The 15,621-nt window shown below is 31.4% G+C and overlaps 1 protein-coding gene across 1 annotated transcript; it reads right to left on the reverse strand.

Annotated features, from left to right (window-relative positions):
* Positions 1-6,635: 6,635 nt before the first annotated feature.
* Positions 6,636-10,204, reverse strand: LOC122586525 (calcium-dependent protein kinase 10-like). The gene is made up of 7 exons (XM_043758512.1): positions 9,385-10,204; positions 8,613-8,756; positions 8,367-8,519; positions 8,054-8,169; positions 7,784-7,951; positions 7,426-7,653; positions 6,636-7,004 (listed from the first exon to the last, which is right to left on the reverse strand). Exons 1-7 carry the CDS (start codon positions 10,046-10,048, stop codon positions 6,831-6,833), a joined length of 1,647 nt encoding a protein of 548 aa, XP_043614447.1. The 5' UTR covers positions 10,049-10,204; the 3' UTR covers positions 6,636-6,830.
* Positions 10,205-15,621: the final 5,417 nt, after the last annotated feature.

The raw sequence follows: 15,621 nt of genomic DNA on the forward strand, positions 1-15,621 counted from the left end.
CTTAATTATTAAATTTATTAAGTAAAAAAAACAGAGTTTTAGAGTAATAACTATAATATTCTATAAAACAATATTGAAAAAATAAAATGTAGTAACATTTTTGTTCTTTCTCTAATCAAGATTTTAGCATAAATACCATTTTAGCTACATATATAAGCTCATTTATGTCATGTTAATGCAATAAGATTTTAAATTAATCCGTAAAGTTTTTCAACCTAGCATTGTTCTTTTTCAAAACGACTTTTAAACAAACTATTTAGAGATAAGACTCAACTCAGACAAAATCAGTTTTTTAAACCAGATGTCACACATTCTATACTAAGTAGTCATCTGAAGAAAAAAAATGACAGACCTTCTTTCAAATAAGTTAACGAGTATTAATTCTCTAATCTTTTAAGAAAACCTTGATGTCCGTTAATCCTAAATTATTGACTAGCAATTAAAGTAACTAACAAAAGCATTTTATTCATAAATCCAACAATATTCTCATTTTCTTCGAGGTTTGTATTCTTTTTAGTGATTTGAACTTTTGAAGTACATTGAGAACCAATTAATTATTGTTATATTCTATATTTTTTTCTTTTAATATTAAATGTCTAATTTTAATTTTTCTATAACTTTGAACAGGATTATCTTTGTTTTTGTTATACGAAGGTTGGTATTCGCGCATTGTTGCGGTTAAAAGGTAATGATAATACAAAACAGTGGGGGGAATCGATATGCGTGTGTGTAAATAGGAATGAGAGAAAGAAGTGACTGTGTGTTAGATCTTGGTAGGGTGTTTGTCTGATTGTGTTTAAAAATATAGAATTAAAGGTAATGTGTGAATTAGGCATTTAGGGACAATATGAGAATACTGAAAAGATTGCTGAATTTCTCAAAATATATAGTCTAATATATTTTATAAGAGATTATAAATATAGATATTAATTGATGAAAGTTATATTAATGAAAAGTATATTTAAAACTTAACTCCTACATGTATTTTATATAAAGTGTTATTTAGCCTAATCAAAAAAGTTTACAGTTAAATTTGAAAACAAATGATTTAACAAGTTAAAATTAAATAATTAATATGAGAATGAAAGAGTAGAATTTTAACAAAGATGTTAAAAAATAAAGTGTTTACAATGTTTTGATGTATGGGATATATTTTAATGTTGTGGACTTGTGGAATGTCTGTAATCTGTTTGCATTATTATTTCTTTATAGGTCACTGGTAAAATGTGAATATTTTAATTTGCTTTAGTGATGGTCTATCATTTTACTGACTCTAGATAATTGTATTTAAATTATAGGTACACTATTTTTTTTACCATAACCAGTGAAAACTTTGACTTCCATTTGACTAGGAAAAATCAAATACCAACAAATATTTTACTGTTACCATTATGTCATTAATTAAATTAATTAACCTTAAATCCCAAAAAGAATATTAAAAAAAAATGATATTAGAGCTTCATGTAGATGTGATCATCAAATCGAGACGTATCAGTTAGCAATGATCATTACAATTTACAAGTATCGTTAAAAAGTAAAGATGTGTGGATTTACCTTAACGTACAAACATTTTTCGTCATTACCCAATGGTCCCAAAATGTTACACCTTTATCCATGATATTGTGAGATTTATAACTTTATCATAGAGTACAATCATCTCGACATCTAGTTGTAACTTGTTGACTACTACTTTGCTGGAATGTGATTATGTGAACTTAAATCACTATAATGATTTTTTTTCCAATCATGTTACTGTGTATTTTTATATAGAAAATTTATATTTTCTAAAATTATATAGAATAAACTTCAAACTTAAAACATAATTGTTTAAAAACTTTAATATAATTCTTCAAAGTTCAAGCTTCATTCATTAGAATCATAAACTTAAACCAATTTAGCATTTTCTTTTTTTTAAAAACAAAAAAAAAAACTTTGACCAAAATTGACCTGAGTTTTGACCCGATCCGGCCGATTCTTGACCGATCCACCCGATTTTTGACTGATCCAGGCGAGTTTGATCGAGTTTTACAAGCGACGAAGTCGTTGACCGATTTTTGACTCGATTCCAGCCAACTCGACCCATTTAAACCCCGATTTCGATCCCGAGTTTCCGACCGAGTCGGCCGAGTTTTACAACACTGGTATTAACACCAATGGCATGGGTTCTTTCATTGTTTCTAGGACTTATACTGTGTTCTAAAGTCTTATTTTTAAAGAATAAAAATAAAAATTATGATAGAGAACGGAAAAGATGAAATCATTTCAAGTCTATCATAAATATGCAAAAAGGATTTATTTAACAAAACTAACATGGTACCCGCGCGTTGCGGCAGAATACCATGGTAAAGGTTTCTCATGTCATGATTAACAAATAAAAGTAAGGGTGAACAATCAATTAAACAACATATGATGGATAACGCAACTGCAACAACGACCAATGTTAAGCTAAAAATATCATGAATTAAAAAATATCTAACAAATATCTGTATATGCAATTTGCAACTTAGATGTAAAATTAAATATGTATTGAAAAACTCATGCAAAAATCAGATCCTTGTTTCGGTAACATAAAATTAAATATGTGGGGATGGCTGGACAGGCGGTGGAGAAGGTGCAACGACCGGGTACAAAGTGGGAGTTGGGGCTGGAACAGTCCGGTTCAGGGTGTTGTTGACTGTAGCGGCATTGGGGGCTGCAGAAGGCGAGGTTGGAGCGTGTCCATTGGATGCATTGATGGCATTAACAGGTGTTTGGGGATGTGTGTGCGATCATCGGTGGTGTTTCCTCCGGCAGGATGAAGAAGCATCGGTGGATAGACCCGTGTTAGCCAGTTCAACACACAATGTAAAGAGCGAAGGGTTTTTGTATGAATGTAGTATGAAAGTTTTGAGTGGAATGAAAGGTATTTATTTACAACTGGGTATTGATAATGTGTATTTTAATTATGGAAATTATTATGAAATGATGAAAAGATTGTTGTGAAAGTTACAATCAATTTTGATATTCGTTTATAAAGTTTGAAAATCTTCTTCTATTTGAAAAATATGTACTGAAAATCTTCTTGGTGATGATCACGTGGGGAGTTGACATCTGTTTGGAAAAGGATTTGGAAAAGTTTTATGATCATTAAAAAAAAGAGAAAATTACATTTTTGGTACCTCAATTTGGCAAATTTTGTATTTTTAGTCTCTAACTCAAAAAATTGCAGTCTTCATACCTAAAGTTTTGTGTTTTTTTCAGTTTTGGTACCACGTTCAAACGGCGTTAAATTTTGCCTTTAACGCCCTCACGTGACAAGCACGTGAGGGTTATTTTAGTCTTTTGACCTCGTTTTTTTGAGAAAAATACAGTTTTGATAACCTTAAGTTGTTAATGTTTTCACTTTTGGTACCTCAAGTAGGCAACATATTTTTATTTCACTCTCCAATTTTCATCTCAGACATTAACATCTATCAAAGAACACATGCTCCAAAATCAACAAACATGATTTTTTTTTTTTACGGCTCCTAAAAAACACCCAATAGTGTGTATCTATTCTTGAAATATTATACGTTGTTGGTGTAATTCAGGTGATTGTGAATGAACCGAATGCATTGGTGGATAGATGGCCAGAAAAAACTCATGTCGCCGAAAAATTCTCTCTGGTGGTGTATGATCTGAATCCTCTCACCCCTAATATTATATGTTGTTGGTGTAATTGCGGGTGATTGTGTTGATTTTTAAGTGTGTGTTGTTTGATAGATGCTAATGTGTGATATGAAAATTATAAAGTGTTAATGTGTTATATAAAAATGTTGTCTACTTGAGGTACCAAAAGTGAAAAAATTGACAACTTGAGGTATCAAAACTGTAATTTTTCTATAAAAAGAGGGGGTCAAAAGACTAAAATACCCCTCACATGCTTGTCATGTGAGGGCGTTAACGGCAAAATTTAACGCTGTATGAACGTGGTACCAAAACTGAAAAAAATACAAAACTTTAGGTATGAAAACTGCAATTTTTTGAGTTAGAGACTAAAAGTGCAAAAATTACCAAATTGAGGTACCAAAAATGTAATTTTCTCTAAAAAAAAAATAATTACCATAGTTAGAAAAACAATTTGATAAGAAAGAATTGATTATGTTCACATGGGGTGGTATTTGAAATTCAAATAGATGTAGGCAGGATTCGTTTGTCACACTGGAAGTTTTGTACATTAAGTGTTTTATTTAGTGGAGGACAAAATAGACATTTCTCTTCTTGTAACTTTCAACCAGGGTTATTTTCTTTAATATGGAGTATAGATAATTATGAAATAATGAAAAGATTCTTGCGAAAGTTACAATCAATTTTGATATTCGTTTATAAATTTAGATATACTTCTTTTTATTTGAAAAATATGTATTGAAAATTCCTTTAAGGTAACCCCGGGTGATCAAAATACAGGCCAACCTGTCAAACCCGTTTAACCGGCCCGAAAAAAACCGAGCCCGACCCAACCCGTTAAGTATATGGTCCGGTCCGCAGGCCTATATTTTATGAAATCTCGGGTTACGGGTTGGGTTTGGCTAACCCGGGGAAAAACCCGAGAACCCGCCAACCCGAACAACATTGACATTACATTATAATAGGACTCATGTAAACTCACAAAAATATATATATATATATATATATATATATATATATATTATATATTATAATAATAATTTTTACTAGTATTTTTATATATTTATATATGTATTTCAGTATTTGATTTAGTTTTGAATTTCATCCAACACACTTTTTTTTTATGTAAAATCATGTTAATAATGTAATTAGAAATTCTCACATAAATTCTTAATGTTGTTGTTGATAGTTAAAGCACAACCAAAACGAGAACCATTATGAGATATTGTATTGTAATTACACCATTATTAAAAAAACCTTAAGAACACTTAAAAACCATGAAATATATTGTTGTTCTCCGGGTTACGGGTTGGCCCGCAAAAACCCGAGCCCGCGTGCTAACCCGGACCGGACCGACCCAATGAAACATGAGCTGGTCCTCGGTCCACATATTTTGTATTTTTCGGGTCACGGACCGGGCCGGGTTGAGGTTGGGAGTTGAGCCCATGATCACCCCTAAAGGTAACCGTTACCAATGAAGTCTAGACCAAAATGTGAAGTTTAAATATGCGGTTCGATCTTTCGGGGTGCCCAGATCATGTGGGGATTAGGATTGAGATATTTTATTGGCATCATATGGCTCATACGGGGTGGGTCGATCAGTGGCGGACCCAGGATTTATAGGGACGGGTAGCACAAATTTTTTATTGTTGGCTTTATATCGACGTAAAATAACGATACCAACTAAATTTATATGATTTTTTTAGATTTTTGACTATTTTTAATGATTGTTAAGAGTTTTTGGCAGTTTGGGTAGTTTTCATTTATCATTTAATGCACAAGTACGTCTTTATGAGTTTATTATTAGGATAATCTTTTGAAAGTTTTGAATTAGTTACATTGACGGGTATCACATATTTGTTTGACCCGTAACACCAATGAATAATATATCATTTTCCAATTAAAATTACACTACATGGATCTAGCGGACCCGTAGCCCGATCTACCCCTAGGTTTAATGTAGGTCCACCCATAGATCGATGGGTATCCAATTGTAATACCGATGCTAAAGTTCTCCCATTACCCTTTTTTTACACTTATGGCCTATTCGTCTAAAAAGTAATATAAATACAGTTAAATGTAGACTCAGGTTAAGGTGTGTGGTATCTTTAAGAAAAATAAGAAAAGGGCAATAAATTGTTGCAGGGAAAAAATCGAAAATAACATACATATGGCATATGGGCATATGGCCATATGGGATTATGGGCCAATGTAGCAGATACCTAAAAGGCCAAAAGTCCAAAACATACCAAACAAGCATCTGGATGTATTTTGGTCATGCTAAGCCCAAACGCCCATGGAAATCAGTCCAAGATAAGATTTCTTACAAAATCTATATTTATACTTCTATACTTTTATATTATACTTCATTATAATACAAACGGTGAATTCTTAATTCAACAATTTTTTTCTACCTAAAATACCTCTGTACACAAACAAAACTATACACACTCCTCATTTCTTCTTCTCTAAACACACACAAACACACATATCTCACCATAACCACCCACCGTCATCAATCACCGCAGTTCATTACCACCTCAGCCATAATTCCCAAAGCCATCACCGTTTAGCTACCGCAGCGCACAGACATCGATCTGTATTCATACATATAATTTTCCTTTCAATATTTAAGGGATTAAGGTTAAAGATCAAGTGTCAAAATCATTGGTTTTATTATTTAAGGTATGAGATGCTATTTTGTGTTATCATAGTTGGTTCTCAACTCTATCATTTTCAGATTTGCTGTCAGTATAACCAAAAAAAATGTTTCAAAAGTATTATATAATAATATCATGATGTATAAGTCATAGTTTTTTATTTAATAAAGATTAAGATACATCAACCAAAACATTTCATATGCAACTCTCGTCAGGAGGCCTTAAAAGTATACAGAAACATGTAAACAAACAAAATATCTATAAATTCATATTACCAATACATCTGTAAACAAAAAAAAAAAAAAAATGAAAATCAAAAATTTTTAGAAGTACAAGAAATTAGGATGAAACAACACCAAAAAAAATGGTTACAGATATACAAAAAGACATATATCAAAATATATACAACTTGAAGCAAAAGCCGGACCAACATTTCTGTTTGCAATGAACTCTAAAACCCGATATGCAAATCCCTTTTCAATCCGATGACAAACAAAATGAAAGAATATTATGGACTTTGTATTCTCAAACCATAACAGTTTGACCCGTTAAAGCGTCTTCAAGCTGCAATGCTCCATCCTTCATCAAGTTAACACTCAAGCTCTTAAATCTATCTCTTGAGTATTGTCGTGATGCCTTCCTCCAATCCGTCCCTGATTTCATCATTGCAACGAATTCCTCAAAACTAATCCGGCCATCCTGAAAACAATGTTTGCCAAACGGTAAGCTGGTAAGATTTGCGGGTGTCAATTATGACTCATTTACTTATTAATGATCTGAGTTCGATTATGTTTATCTTAAACGATATAAAGGGGTAAGATCATGTACTTACTTCAAAAATGAAACTGCTTAAATGGGATCAATGAATCAAACATATAAAAAATAGGTCAAATAGTATATTTAATGCATAATCTGTGTAATGTATAATTCAAATCAAAGTATATTTTGTTTCTGAAAGAAAACCTTGGTATGCATATTGACACGAAGGTAAGTACATTTCTGGACCCAAAAAAAATTGTTAGATCAACCAGCCCGTAGAACAAATTGTATGTTTTGACCCATTACCCAAATTCCTACCCTGCCAGATTTTTCTAAGGGTAGCAAGAGTTGAATATTGTACCTTATCTGTATCGACTTCTTTCACAATTTCATTGAGTACTGCAATGTCTGCTTGACCAGGTTCATATAACACTTGTTCTAGCTCATCAAGTTCAATAAAACCACTGCCATCTTTATCAAAGAACATAAATGCTCTTCGAAGATGCTCGTCGTTTTCCATCTTTTGCAGGTGAATTGTCACTGCTACAAACTCTCCATACTCGAGGACTCCATTGCCATCAACATCAGCCTAGTCAATGAACCAATGATAAAATCTTAGTACCCAAATCTTGATAACCCCAAATATTTTTTGTATAATTTTAGTCAAATATCAATAAAATGTATAGATGTATATGATATCCAAGTTTAAATTAAATTACCACATCCATGAGCATTTTGATCTCAGGATCAGCCAATTGTGAACCAACTTTCTTTAAGCCAGATTTAAGCTCATCAAATGTAACTTTTCCATCGCCATCGGAGTCCATCAATGTAAACATATCTCTAATAACTTCTACTTCTTCAATAGACAAGTGCTCTGCAATCACCTACACCATCCAACCAAAAGACAAAAAAATTTACTTATATGCCTTAATAGAAAGACTAAATGTAGTAAACAAAAGAACATCAGCCAAATTAACGCCGCTTACCCTCAATGCTTTCTTCTTGAATCTATTCATCACTGAGAATTGCTTGAGTCTTGTCCTAACTATATCTCCCAATGGAACATTCGAAGCCTTCTTCTCGTTCTGTATCCATGGATGCTCTACAAGAAAGGTGAAACTTAGATAAAATTATTTTAATCGAAATCGATTGTCAAGTGGGAGATGTTTCAACTTCATTATCAGTATGATGCTATGATTTCAAACTTTTTTGAAACATTTATCAACATTCAAGTGTTGGTACTATATCCTATAGATTAACCTCTGGATTTAACCTTCATATGATTTATCTTAAACTTACCAAGAACCTGCTGGGATGTTAATCGCTTCTTGGGATCAGGTTCTAACATCTGCCTAACGAGACTTTTAGCATTTTCAGAAATTTGAGGCCAGGGCTCCCTCTTGAAATCAAGAACGCCCCGAAGAATTGCCAAAGCAACACCTTGCTCAGTTTCTGTGATCAGACAAAAAAGAAAAGACAAAACATTGGCATTAGAGTGTTAAACCACAAAGCTTAAATCATCAAATTTAATGTTTGTAGTAATACCTGCCCAAAATGGGGGAACACCACACAATAATATATACAGAATAACTCCAGCACTCCATATATCAACCTCAGGTCCATAATTTCGCTTCAAAACCTCTGGTGCCATGTAGTAAGGACTACCCACAATTTCTGAAAACCTTTGCCCTGAAAGCAGAAATCAAATAAGGGTAACCCAGGTAAGATAAATTCATAACCCAAAATCGACACGCTCATATGGTCTAAAGTGCCGACTATAACAGAATTCAAATAAGGGTAAACCCAGGTACACCTAGGCTTGAACCCATGACTTGTTGGTCAATTGGTCAAAAACTAGTAGCTTATCAGATACTCCGTTCAATTACCTGGACTAGGCCCCTCCATACAATGTCTTCATATTTTGACTAAAATATTACTCCAGGAAAAAGACATCAAAATGGAATCTAAACCAATCATCCTAATTCCAACTAATCCAATTCATCCAAACCCTTTGATCTAAAAAATCTCACCTTTAATAAAATTAAATAAATCTTAATAAAAACTTAATCAAGATATATATCAAGATTCAAAATCTTGGAGATAAATCCAAAGATTTCAATATCTTGGACTTAGAATCAAAATTCCTAATTCCATCATATGCAGGGTAGATCCAATTCTTAGGATTTAAGATCTAAAAACTAAAAAAGTTTGCAACTTTACCATCTTAACATATAATTCAATCTAATCAAACACTAACCCAGAAATATAAACACAAAACTATATATAAAAAAAAGGCTTTTTTTCAATATGAACATACCTGGCTTGAAGAAAACAGAAAGGCCAAAATCAATAGCCTTGAGAGCAGAATTTTCTTTCTTATTAGCAAACAAGAAATTCTCAGGCTTCAAGTCTCTATGAATGACACCATTCTCATGACACATTTTAACAACTTCAGCAACCGTTTTCGCAATTCCGGCCGCCGCACGTTCGCTATAATGACCTCTAGCCACAATTCTATCAAAAAGTTCACCGCCTTCACATAACTCCATAACTAAATGAACAGCTTCATTATCTTCATAAGTAGCACGCAATTTCACAATATTTGGATGTTCAGGTAACGTCGACATAATCGCAACTTCTCGACGTACGTCTTCCACGTCGACAGCTGTACGTAGTTTTTTCTTGGAAATCGATTTACATGCGTATGCATGTTTTGTTTCTCTGTCCGTACACAAATATGTGACCCCAAATTCACCTCGGCCCAATTCTCGACCAAGTATGTACTTGTCGGATATTCGAGTACGATGTGTTGCTAGTTGAGAGAAGTCGTTTAATACCCGGATAGGGACCGGGCTTTCGGCGTATGGGTTGGGTCGGGTTTTGTGTTTGTATTTGTTGTTTTTTGGTTGTGGAGTTGGTGGTGGCTCGTAACGGTTGGATTTCGGTTCGTCGGGTCGGATGCATGTTGTGCAGTTGCCCATGGTGGTTTATGGTGGTGGGTTTTGTTTTTTAATTTTAGTGGTGGTTTATGGTGGTTGGAAAGGAAGTTGTGCTTGCCGGAAAAACAAGATTGATTAGAGAAGAGTACATTTCATGGAAACAAAAGGGAAAATAAAGGATGTTTTCTTTCTGATATAAAAAGTCAAATATATTGTTCTACTACTATACTTTATTTAATTTATTATTATTTTCCTTTTAAGATATATATTCTTTTAGAAATTTTTAATTAACATGTTTTGGTTAATTATTTTCATTAACCCTAAAAGTGCTTTTTAGCCAATGTTTATCCTTATAACTCACTTTATACTAAATTAATTCAATAGAATAGATACTATTGTATTTAAATATATACATGAGTATAATATGTACGAGTAATATATATACCCTCATTTATTTTTTTTACTTTTTTTATGGATTGTTGGAACATTTAATCTGTAGTTCAAAGACTAAAAGACTGTAACTTAAATTAAAGATGATGTCATCATGTTGATCTAATGGTTATAAAAAATGGAAGTTCAATAAATGATTCAGATTATTTCATTTTAACATCATTGAAACATGAGATCAAAAGATTTAGTAGAGAATAAAGTAAAAAGCGAACCAACATTAGGATCTGATCATAATCGCCCTGAAGTGTTTGGAGCAGTGTATAATTCATGTTTAATTAGTTCAACAAGTAAAAGAGTTCATTACAAAAATCGTCATTGTGGCAGACTTTTATCCCCATATTTCATAAATTATAGTTTTGGGTTTTGATTTTGGAGTCTCATCGACAATTTTGGTTAAAAAGTTAACACTTCTTGTTAAAAAATCAACGCTTTTGGACCAAAACTGTTAATTGTGCTCTAAAGATAGCGACCAAAACTTTAAATTATGAAAGGTAGGGATAAGGTTTATAGTTTTTAACAAACCATATGGACGATCTTTGTAATTAACTCTAAAACAAACCTATGAAAAAAAATGAATATGTTTAAAAATCTTCATAATAATCTTCCTAATATTATAATTATACTTATAAGTGTTCTTCACTAATATCTTTGAAATAGAAAAGGTCGAGACATATCCTTTTTAAACTAGATATTTGAAATCATGATATATTTTGCAAACACAACTTCAAATATTCTAAAGCGTAGAGGCTAGAGATATCTCTAAGAAGTTAATTAAAAAATACATTGTCTCCCCATCTATAATTTTTAATGTAAAAGTTAACTTTAGTTGCTCATATATAAACAAATAGACAACTCACTATGGGTGTCAATTCATCACTTTTCATTCTTGTTGTTTATCAAAAGATTGAATTTAAGTAAATGCATACAAACTTTTTGGGTAACGGCTTATACTGATTATTATTTTACTATAATTATTATCTTGTATGACAATGAATTCCGAAGTTCTGAAAAATTGAAATCTGCGATGATACATATATGACAAGCTAAATTTTACTGAGCATTTTTACTAATTATTATCTTATATTATCATCTTAAACAAGTACATCCAAGTAAGAACCAGCTAAGAGATTCACCTGTATCAAAGTCTGTTATGTAAACAGAATGATTGATCTATATTTTATGATTAAATACTATATAGATTAATTAGTTAATTACTCGTGTATAGTATAAAGTACAAACAAAAAAGAATAATCTCTGGTTGTTAATTTTATTTCTAACGCATTCCTTTCCTTACTTGAGATTTTGGTCCCCATATTTGTCCAAGTATGGTTGGACTCTTCGAACTAAGAGTTATGAGGCATCATAATCAAGTAAAGTGTTAATACTACTTATTCTATTACTCGTATCTTATAAAATTAGTACACGTTTATGGTCCTGAATTTGATGATTTAAGACACCCATAATATTCAGCTGACAAATGTTTCTGAAAAAAGACCAAAAGATAGGAAATCATATCTATAAATCTAGAGAAAATTACATTTTTGGTCCCTCAATTTGGTAAGATTCACAGTTTTTGCTCTTAAGTGAATTAGTTACAAAAAAAACCCTTAAAGTTGGTCGTTTTTTTCATTTTACACTTTGTGACCTAACGGAGTTCAATTTTGGCCGTTAACCCTTACACGTGCCAAACATGTTATGACATTTCTATCATTTTCACCTTTAAGATCAAAAGTGGGAAAAATATACAACTTCAAAGACCAAAAACGTAAAAAAATTTGATCTAGAAAAATGAACTTTTATATTACTCATGTCTTTTCCAACTTCTATATTCTTATTCCTTCATCATCCTCATTCATCTCAAAACCCAAAATTTACATCCAATCTTATTAAAACTCCTTTAAAACAACTACAATCCTATAAATTCTAACAAACATCAATTATATATACATGTATTAGTATTATATATCAAACCCAAAAAAAATCATAGTTAATCTTACCAATTCTAACCTAGAATGAAATACTGTTAATTTTTATTTGTCTTTGTATACAAGGGTAGTGGTTATAGGTGGATACGGTGGCGATGAGGGATGAGTAGAACGATGGCGGTTGTGCTCATGGTGGCCGGAATTTGGTGGTGGTAATAATGGGCGGAGTTTGGTGGTGGCTGTAGTGTATGTTTGAGTTTTTGAATTTTTTTTTTAATCTATAAATATATAATATTAATAGATACGTATTTATATAGTTAATGTTTTTTAGTATTTATAGGATTATAGTTGTTGTAAATAAGTTTTATTAAGATCGGATGTAAATTTTGAGTTTTGGGATGAATGGGGATAATGAATAAAGAAGAAGATGAGAGTTTTAAATTTTGGGTCTTGGGATGTAAATTTGGGGGTTTGGGATGAATGAGGATAATGAAGGAAGAATAATATGAGAGTTGGAGAGAACATAAGTAATATAAAAGTTCATTTTTCCAGATCAAGTTTTTTTACATTTTTGGTCTCTAAAGTTATATATTTTTTCACTTTTGGCTTTAAAGGTAAAAATGACAGAAATGTCCTCACGTGTTTGGCACGGGTAAGGGTTAACGGCCAAAATTGGACTCCGTTAGATCGCGGAGTGTAAAATGAAAAAAACGATCAACATTATGTAGGGTTGTAAACGAACTGAACAGTTCACAACCAATATTTAGTTAAATGAACGAACATGAACAAAACTCTCGTTCGTTCATTTACGTTCGTAAACATTCAATAATCTGTTCGTGAACGTTCGTTCGTTTATGTTCATGAACCGTCGTTCGTGAACAATATTTGTGAACAATACTTTGTTTATGTTCGTGAACATTTGTTCGTTATGTTCATTTACAAATATAAATATTTGCTTTATATAATATATATATATTATTAATACCTAACTATTTAAGAAAAAATTTAAATAAAAATACTTAATTTATAAATATTTCCTTCGCTTGTGTTCGTTCATTAGTGTTCGTTCGTTTGTGTTCGTGAACAATCGTTCATGAACACAAACGAACGAACATGAACAAATAATTTTGTTCGTCAATCTGTTCGTGAACCGTTCGTTAAGTTAAATGAACGAACATGAACAAGATCCCGTTCGTGTTCGTTCGGTTCGTTTACAGCCCTAACATTATGGGTTTTTTGTAATTATTCACTTAAGTACAAAAATTGTGAATCTTGTCAAGTTGAGGACCAAAAATGTAATTTTTTCATAAATCGATAATACATTTTATTCCTTATTTTGTTTATCTTTAGTTAAGATATATACTTCCTGATTCCTCTATAATTAGTTTTCAATTATATAAACATATTTTGGCGAAGACCGAGTCGTGTAAATGAAAGTTTAGAGTCATTAGACAACCGAGGAAGTCAAAGTTGCATTAGGACAGGTTGAATGGAAATTAACGAAAATGAAGGAGGTGTCACACGAGGCCTTCTAGATGAAGTCTACACCACAACATTTTCTTTCAATGATTTTGATAATTTCATCCGTATTATCATTAATGACTGTTTTCTTTCTTCTTAAATCTATCGAGAACATATAATAAAATACCACATACGTGTTTGTTAGTGTTGACTCTTGACTTTACGACTACTAGAATTTTTTAAACTCAAGTAGATACAAGCCTTACCTTAAAAACAATAGATAAAAGATAAAGGGGATGTTAAGGATTGGTTTTTAGGGGTATTTGATATAATGGAATGTCAAAAGGAAAAAACAAATGAGAAAAACTTTCTTTGTTTAATTGCATCGGAAAATGAAATTAAAAATGTAAAAGTGAAAATGGTTTTTATTTTCTCAATTTTCTATAAATTATAGAGAATAGAAAAAAAAAATTGTTATGTTTTGATGATATATCACGTGTTAATTTTAATTATTAATTAAAATTTTGTATTTATCGTATTAATTCTCGATTTATATGAAATGACATAATTCATTCTATTTCAATTATTTTAGATTTTTATTACTTTTTCATTCATTATAATTCTTTCTTATCAAACAACCCCTTAATTCAAAGTAGTAATATGTTAAAAAAAATATATATATATATATACACTAGGAATAATGTCCCCGATCCAATAATATCTTATATACGGGTACTTATTTGATGAACCTATGTTTTCTCGTTCGAGATCGAAAACTTGCGGGGTTGGTGACGAATTGAAAATGCTTTTTAGAACATAGTTGTTGAAGTTGTTGACCAAATCAACACGTACATCGATCGATATTTTGAAGTTTGAACCCTTCTCAACAAAAATATATATAGGATGGATTTTATAGTATTTTGTTTAATACTTGTACTAGTACAATATGAAAGAAACATATAAACAAATTATAATGGATAATGATCCATTATCGGTCCAGGTTTTTATCAACTAGTCTTTCCGTCAACATTTGATACATCTGTTTTTATGTTATATGTCTTTCATAACTATTATACGAGTAATTGGAACTATTTATCCCTACAACATTTGCTTGCATCCTTTTATAATTGCATGTTGAAAGAAAAACCATATATTTTTAACATTAATCTTAGATATAAATATATAATTACTTTTACAAGTCACATAAGTTAATGATTTTTGGTTTCTCATGGATATTGTTTGGTCAAAATCAACTACATGTTAATTAACTACCTGTGATGGAAGAAGATGAAAAATAGTACGAGTACTATTTATTACAGTGTGAAACTTTCTTTGAACTAAATTAGGTAAAATCAAAAATTTTTGCATAATAGTAATATGTTTAACATCAAATATCAAATATTAAAAATCTACCGATTGAAAAAAAACAATGATGCAAAAAGGTACATAATACCTTTTGAACCAAGCTCCAATTGCACATGACTTGTAAAAGGGCATACACATGAACTGTAAATGGTCACAAAACAGTTGGTGTTTGCATGCATATTGCATAAAGCCATGGATGATAAATACTATTCAATAAAAAGAGGTCTAATAGTAATTTAAAAAACAAACGAGGGTCCATCTTGAAAACTGTAAAAGTGCAAGGTTTAATTGAGAGGCAAAATGAATAGTTTCAAATGAGGCCCCTTTAAGTTAAATAAAATGATTAAAAACGTCCTTTATTTTTAAAGCAAAGGCAATGGCTTTACTAGGTCTACTCAAGTACACAAGAATATC

The sequence above is a fragment of the Erigeron canadensis genome, chromosome 2 (genome assembly GCF_010389155.1).
Source record: "Erigeron canadensis isolate Cc75 chromosome 2, C_canadensis_v1, whole genome shotgun sequence".
Classification (NCBI taxonomy): Eukaryota; Viridiplantae; Streptophyta; class Magnoliopsida; order Asterales; family Asteraceae; genus Erigeron; species Erigeron canadensis.

Excerpts from the sequence above, each read along its gene's own strand:
- LOC122586525 (XM_043758512.1), bottom strand. The coding sequence starts at position 10,048 with ATGGGCAACTGCACAACATGCATCCGACCCGACGAACCGAAATCCAAC. Across the intron at positions 8,757-9,384 it reads TTCTGTTTTCTTCAAGCCAG|GGCAAAGGTTTTCAGAAATT; the intron begins GTATGTTCATAT and ends TTCTGCTTTCAG. Across the intron at positions 7,952-8,053 it reads TCAAGAAGAAAGCATTGAGG|GTGATTGCAGAGCACTTGTC; the intron begins GTAAGCGGCGTT and ends TGGATGGTGTAG.